The sequence below is a fragment of the Olea europaea genome, chromosome 5 (assembly GCF_002742605.1).
Source record: "Olea europaea var. sylvestris chromosome 5, O_europaea_v1, whole genome shotgun sequence".
Taxonomy (NCBI): Eukaryota; Viridiplantae; Streptophyta; class Magnoliopsida; order Lamiales; family Oleaceae; genus Olea; species Olea europaea.
The window spans coordinates 9,295,412-9,302,324 of record NC_036241.1 but is presented as its reverse complement, the minus strand read 5'-3'; the positions used below and the strand labels follow the sequence as shown (position 1 = coordinate 9,302,324).

The 6,913-nt window shown below is 34.6% G+C and overlaps 1 protein-coding gene across 2 annotated transcripts; it reads left to right on the top strand.

The window, feature by feature from the left end:
- The first annotated feature begins 1,191 nt into the window (after positions 1–1,191).
- Positions 1,192–6,001, top strand: LOC111394565 (probable alkaline/neutral invertase B). Of its 2 annotated transcripts, none has more exons than XM_023020433.1 (5): positions 1,192–1,554; positions 2,324–2,812; positions 3,298–3,729; positions 4,504–5,062; positions 5,534–6,001. In XM_023020433.1, the coding sequence occupies exons 2-5, from the start codon at positions 2,387–2,389 to the stop codon at positions 5,827–5,829; spliced, it is 1,713 nt and encodes a 570-aa protein (XP_022876201.1). In that variant the 5' UTR covers positions 1,192–1,554; positions 2,324–2,386; the 3' UTR covers positions 5,830–6,001. The 2 variants fall into 2 exon arrangements, with proteins under 2 accessions (XP_022876201.1, XP_022876202.1); XM_023020434.1 differs by lacking the exon at positions 1,192–1,554 and adding an exon at positions 1,834–1,852.
- Positions 6,002–6,913: the final 912 nt, after the last annotated feature.

Here is a 6,913-nt window from a genome sequence, read left to right as displayed (position 1 = left end):
CGTCAAGCTAATGTTGTTAGGGCATCTCCGAAGATAGCACCAAAACATTAAAATGTAAAAAAATTTAGTGCAAAAGCTCTTCAATGTGGTACTAAAATTTGCATCATTCTGGTACAAAATGGTGTAAAAGTCAAATTTACTCTCTTTTTCCGCTTGCCAACTAATTAACGAGGGGAGGGTGGTATTTGTATCATTTTTGTTATATATTTTTTAATACAACAATTGTTGTTGTTGTCGTTATTATTATTATTACACTTACACAAATTTTAATAATGTAAAATTATAATTAATTAATTAATTAATTAAAATTGCAACAAAAAAAAATTAAAATATAACAAACCCGATTATTTAAAGTTAAAACAAAATATATTACAAGAACCACATACTATTTTATTTTTTGTAGTATTTCTATTAATCGTGCTATATTTTATATATTTTTCAATGAATTTAATATTTTCGTTAATTTAATGTAGTTATTCATTACTAATTAATATACTTGTAAAATAATTGAAGAAATAATTTTTCAAATAAGAAAATGAGTAAACACTTTTAATTTGGTGTAATGTTTGGATATGATTTTTAGTTTAGTGTAAGATTTAGTATAAAATGATGTAGAACTTACTTTAAATTTTGGTGTAGGGTTAGGATGGTTTTAGAGATGATTCAGAGTTAGGGTGTATTTGAGTCCCATTATTTTAAAGAAAGATTTTGTAATAGTGAAATTTTTTAAGAATTTGTAATTAAAAAGTATAAAAAAAAATTCTGAATTTGCTTGTAAAATTTCTTTATTTGAAAAAACTTGAAGAAAGTGAGTTTAAAAAAAAAAATGAATCAATTTAAATGACCTTAAGTGATAGATCGAATGAAATGTAAAATTAATTTATTCATTTAATTATATATTTCATTTAATATCACATTGGTGTCATTAATATTTTAACACTAGAAATGCTCTTATCAAATCGAACCAAATTGATCCAAACAAATGTTAATTGCTTTGAAAATAGAGCTTTACTAGCTGCCATATGCACAAAAATCTTCGCACCATGCAAAAGGTGCGCCGTCTGTTTTACTCCGCCGGGCCGGCCGTCGCATGCCCAACGCCAACAAACGGACGTCGTTTTCACAAAACTCATAGAGCCACCATCAGTTGAGCACGTTTACTATCTGACATAATTCCTGCACAAAACTTGCATTATTGTTGCTGCAGTCCCCGATGCACTCACATTTTCATCCGCAAGTCATTTTCCCAATTGTTACACTCCAATAATTTACAGTTTTACAGCACCCGAAAAGTCCAAAATTCATTTAACTGTCTCTTTGCTGACGATTCATGCTCTGCCCGTGAATAGTGTTTTACAGCTTTGAGTCCGCTCCACCTATTTATATACACATCTTCTAGCAATAAATCAAAAATATAATCGACGCATAATTCATACGAGGCTCATTGTTGTACGAACTAGTACTGGGCGTCACTGACCTGTTGCAGGCGTCTCCATTTATCAGTAACATACCGATTGATTTCTCATCCCAATAGGAAATATCGCCATAGAAAGGGTATTTTATAAAACTCTCTAGTTTTGAAAATGTGGTTTTTTATCCCATTTAGGAAATATTAAAATCATTTGCACTCCAGGTGATCCATATTTCATTCATTTAATTGTTCATACCCTGATTCCCAGTTTGTGTTAAGTGGATGAATATGAGCTAATTTATTATTTTTTCAATTTTTAAAAATATTGATAATAATTCATGTTCTCTCCGTAAGTGGTGTGTTGGAGCTTTAGGTCTGCTCCAACCTATATATATACATACATGTATGTGTATTAGTTTTGATGTGATCACCCCGGTGCAGGTAGACCAGTCACACACCGGTTTAATTTTTTATCCCACGTTGGAAATATTGTTGTTTTATAAATTTTCACTCTCTGGGCGATTCATGTTTCCATGTGTTCGTCCTCGGATTTACAGCTCCTCTCGTGGATTAATATGGGTCAATGTATGGTTTTATTTTTGAAATCTCCAGAATAATACATGAACGTCTTATGAGAATTATGGGCATATGGGGTTATCTATTTATTGGTTCAATTGAATGTTCTTGATACGTTTAGATTTGGATTCTAAGGAATCTTGTAGATTTTTGTTATTTTTGAATTTCTTGGCATGTTTTGTTGTTTTGGAGGGCATGTGAATTGGTTAAATGGATACTGAAGGATGTTGATCCGTTCTTATTCTTGATTTTATTTTATTTTATTTTATTTTATGCGCAATTGTGTATAAATTGTGTATTCACGTATACAACTATATTTTTATTGTATATTTGCAGATTATTGATCCTCTAGTTCTGCATTCAGTCACTTCGTTTGATTGAAAATCAAATACTGGAAGAATGTCTCTGCTTTCTGTCGATGTGTCTCAAAATGGTGACATAAAAAATGTGGATTCTTCGAGTAGTGTGTTTGAAATGGAAGAATTTGATTTTTCGAGGTTACCTGATCGACCTCGAACTTTGAATATGGAAAGACAACGATCTTTCGATGAAAGGTCTCTTGTTGATATTCCAATGGGGTTGTCTCCGCATCCCCCTTCTAGAGCTGATAACTTCAATCGAGTTCTCGACCATTTAGATAGTATATTTTCGCCCAGTAGAAGATCCGGGCTCAATACTCCTAGGTCGCACTTTGGTTATGAGCCACACCCCATGACTGCTGAGGCTTGGGAAACTTTGAGACGTTCTTTAGTGTACTTTCGTGGTCGACCTGTTGGGACAATTGCCGCTTTGGATAACTCTGAAGAAAAACTCAACTATGATCAGGTGAAAGCATGTGCATAGCACATTGTCTTCTTTCCTATTGATATTTGCCTACCATTGTGCATTTGTTACTCAAGTTACTAAGACATGTATCTTTGCATTTCTCTTTTAGTTAGCTATGGATGATTAAAATTGGCAGTCCTAGAGAAAACTAAGAACAATTTGCTTAATGTAGTCTCGCAATTTTTCAGATTCTTGCAATCGTTCTGCTTTTCGGAGAATGTTGTTAGGTTCATCACCTGGTATAGAGGTACTGTTAGGGTTAACCAACTTGGAGATTTTAGTTCAATTTATGAACTCTATTTTCACGAATTGCAGTTCCATAAAAGAAAAATATATTCCAAACTGTGAAATTTGATTCCAAGAAATAATTGATTAATTCTTTTAGTCCAAGAGGGTAAAGGGAAACTTCATTTGGTCACTGATCTTCGAAGCTTTAGGCATTTAAAATCATGAATATGGTAACTGAAACTATTAAGTCGTTGTAGGTGTTTGTCAGGGACTTTGTTCCAAGCGCACTGGCTTTTCTGATGAATGGGGAACCTGAAATTGTTAAAAACTTTATCCTGAAGACTCTTCGTCTTCAATCATGGGAGAAAAAGATCGACCGATTCCAACTGGGAGAAGGTGTTATGCCAGCGAGTTTTAAAGTATTACATGATCCTGTAAGGAATACTGAAACATTGATTGCAGATTTTGGCGAGAGTGCCATTGGGAGAGTGGCTCCAGTAGATTCGGGCTTCTGGTGGATCATACTACTTCGTGCGTACACGAAGTCCACTGGCGACTCGTCTTTGGCTGAGATGCCTGAATGCCAAAAGGGTATGCGCCTGATACTCAGTTTATGCCTCTCAGAAGGATTCAACACATTCCCAACACTTCTTTGTGCTGATGGATGCTGTATGATTGATCGTAGAATGGTGAGTTTCTCCGAGTCAATACTGTATGATTATTTGTATTTGAAAATCGTCATTATGATTGTGTTTGTGCTTTACATATATGGAATCAATACACAATGCCTATGATAACTTTCAGGTTCCCTGAACTCCTCTTCAGTTGTTTTGCATAATTAAGGGATGCTTATCCCTGCAGAGAGATGTGTCTAGTATAGAAACCTATTATGTTACCATTTTTTTGTTTGGAGTTACTCCATTGTCCAGTCACTTGAGATACAGAGGTTCATTTTGTAAGCTCAAATCTTCACACAGGGCATCAGGCAAAGCTAGAGTTATTATTATTCATTCTTTTCTTGTAGCTTTTAGAAATGACTAACAAGTCCCTTTAAGAAATTGGAACAAAGGACCATGGGGATTGATCCCTATATTCTTGCCAAAATTATTCGCACCATTGGGACCATTGCTTTCCTTTCTATTGCTGCTTCTCATAGGTGTTTTCTGTTTCTCCTCTTAATGTTTTCAGTTTTACTAACTTCATATACAATTGCTACAAACTCACTCAAGTGACATGTCTGGTAGAGAGAATTCTATGGCAAAGGAGCGTATTAAGGACTTCCATAATCCCTTCCTGAACAAGGCATGAATCTTTCGATTCGTTTAGCTCTCATGCTTGATTCCTTGGACTTATTCGTCTCTAAACATGAAAGATATGTATGATAGTTATAAAAATATGTTGTACATTGCATGTTTTCAATTCCATTTCTCACTGCATATTTTATAACTGGTATACATTTTCAGGGTGTTTATGGATACCCGATTGAGATACAAGCACTCTTCTTCATGGCTTTGAGATGCGCCTTGGTTTTACTTAAGCAAGATGCTCAAGGAAAGGATTTTATAGAACGGGTTATGAAACGTCTACATGCCTTGAGCTACCACATGAGAAATTACTTTTGGCTGGATTTGAAGCAGCTAAATGATATATATCGATATAAAACAGAGGAATATTCACACACGGCAGTCAACAAGTTCAATGTCATGCCTGATTCTCTGCCAGAGTGGGTTTTTGATTTTATGCCAATGCACGGAGGCTACTTCATTGGAAATGTCGGCCCTTCAAAAATGGATTTCCGTTGGTTTTGCTTAGGCAATTGCATTGCGATACTTTCATCCTTAGCAACACCTGAACAAGCAACAGCCATTATGGATCTTATTGAATCACGTTGGGAGGAGTTGGTTGGAGACATGCCTCTAAAAGTTTGTTATCCAGCCATAGAGAACCATGAATGGAGGATTGTAACGGGATGTGATCCAAAAAATACTAGATGGAGCTACCACAATGGAGGATCATGGCCAGGTAATCTCTTTACCCCTTTAGATCATTTTGGTAGAAATTTGATGAGATTAACTGATAGTGAAAATGTGCTTTCGAGTGAAGCGGAATGTAACGTAGGAAAACTGTTGGATAGGGAGAAAGATAAATAAGTGGCAACTTAACAATTAAAATTGTTTTCTCTTTGTGAATTTTAGTTTTATATCTGCATGTTTTGCAATATTCATTGATCTCAAACCGTACAACCTGTATAATTAATTGTTGAAGGCTTTTCTTCTTACATTGAATACTAAGGACCATATCTATATAGGTTCTCAATTTGAAGATTGATACATTTGTACTTCAGAGGAATTTTATTCATTTTTAACTATATATGAATTTACTTTCAAACTACACATTTTGAGGATTTTCAAATGGATCCTACTATCAATGGTTTCAATCCTTTTATGCTACTGTATAAGGTCCTTATATTTCGTTCGATTATGGTTGGTGCAGTGCTTCTATGGCTTCTCACAGCAGCTTGTATCAAGACAGGGCGCCCCCAGATTGCTAGACGAGCCATTGAACTTGCTGAAGCTAGGTTATCAAAAGACGGCTGGCCAGAATATTATGACGGAAAACTTGGTCGGTATATTGGGAAGCAAGCTCGGAGATACCAAACCTGGTCGATTTCTGGCTATTTGGTGGCGAAAATGATGCTCGAAGACCCTTCCCATTTGGGTATGGTTGCACACGAGGAAGACAAACAACTGAAACCCGTCTTGAAGAGATCATCCTCGTGGACCTTCTGATCCTAAATTGCCAATCTTCTATCCGTCCAGAACAAATTGCTTAATATTTTTCAAGAGGAACAGAAATGAGACTTTAGTTTTAGGCTTGAGTTAGGAGCCCTTGAAGCAAGTTTTAGCATGTAAGAGTATTTTGTACGTCTTTTAGTAAACTAATGTCATTCTTTTTGTCTTTATGTGCACTCTCATTTTCTATGTTGGGCCGTGCTGGGTTACCAGGCAGGGTTCTACCGAATACACACAAACATGGGGGGTTGGGAATTTTTGGGGTAATTTTTTAATGAGGTGGGTCTCGCATCATGTGAGGAATCTATGAAAACCCTGTAGAACTAATCCTGTACACCCATCAAAATTGTTCTTTGTTGGGCATGGCGTTGGAAATTAAAAGTTCAATTTTCATGTACATCTCGACGGTCGTCTCCTAGCGAAGGATTTAGTTAATTCAGATATTTCAATAAATCAAGCAGTTACGAATTGAACATATAAAGAAAAATAATATATGTATTCAAAATTATTAAAATAAAACTCAAGCTCAAGGCAAATATTGATTTAGCTATTATAATTCTTAAGAATGTGCAAGCACTTATTTTACCTCGTACTCTCAAGTCGCACCATATGTTTTATGCTTTATCAACTTATTTTAGATCGTTCGCCAATAAAATTATGTCAATGCTTTAAATGTGGTATATTATTAAAATTATGGGGGAATACCATTAAATGTGTTGCTCAATACTTGGTGGCCACCCATTGAATATATTAAGAGACTCTTTAAACATAATATGCTTATTATTTTGAAAAATTAATTTTTAAAATTATGTTCCAAAAGACTGAATGGAGATAAATAATATAATAATTTCGAGGGAAGTTAGTGAAATTAAAATATAGGAAAAAACAATAATTTTTTTTGGAATAGTAAATTTAATTGTTAAATATAAAGAACCTGTTAGAATACTTAAATAATTTTACTCATTAAATTTATTAGATGCTATTTAAATTGTAAAATATGCCCTTTAAAAATTAGAGTCTTTTGGAGAAACTCTAAGTTACTAACCTTTTATTCATGCCTTCTTAAAGAGGGGCATGTTAA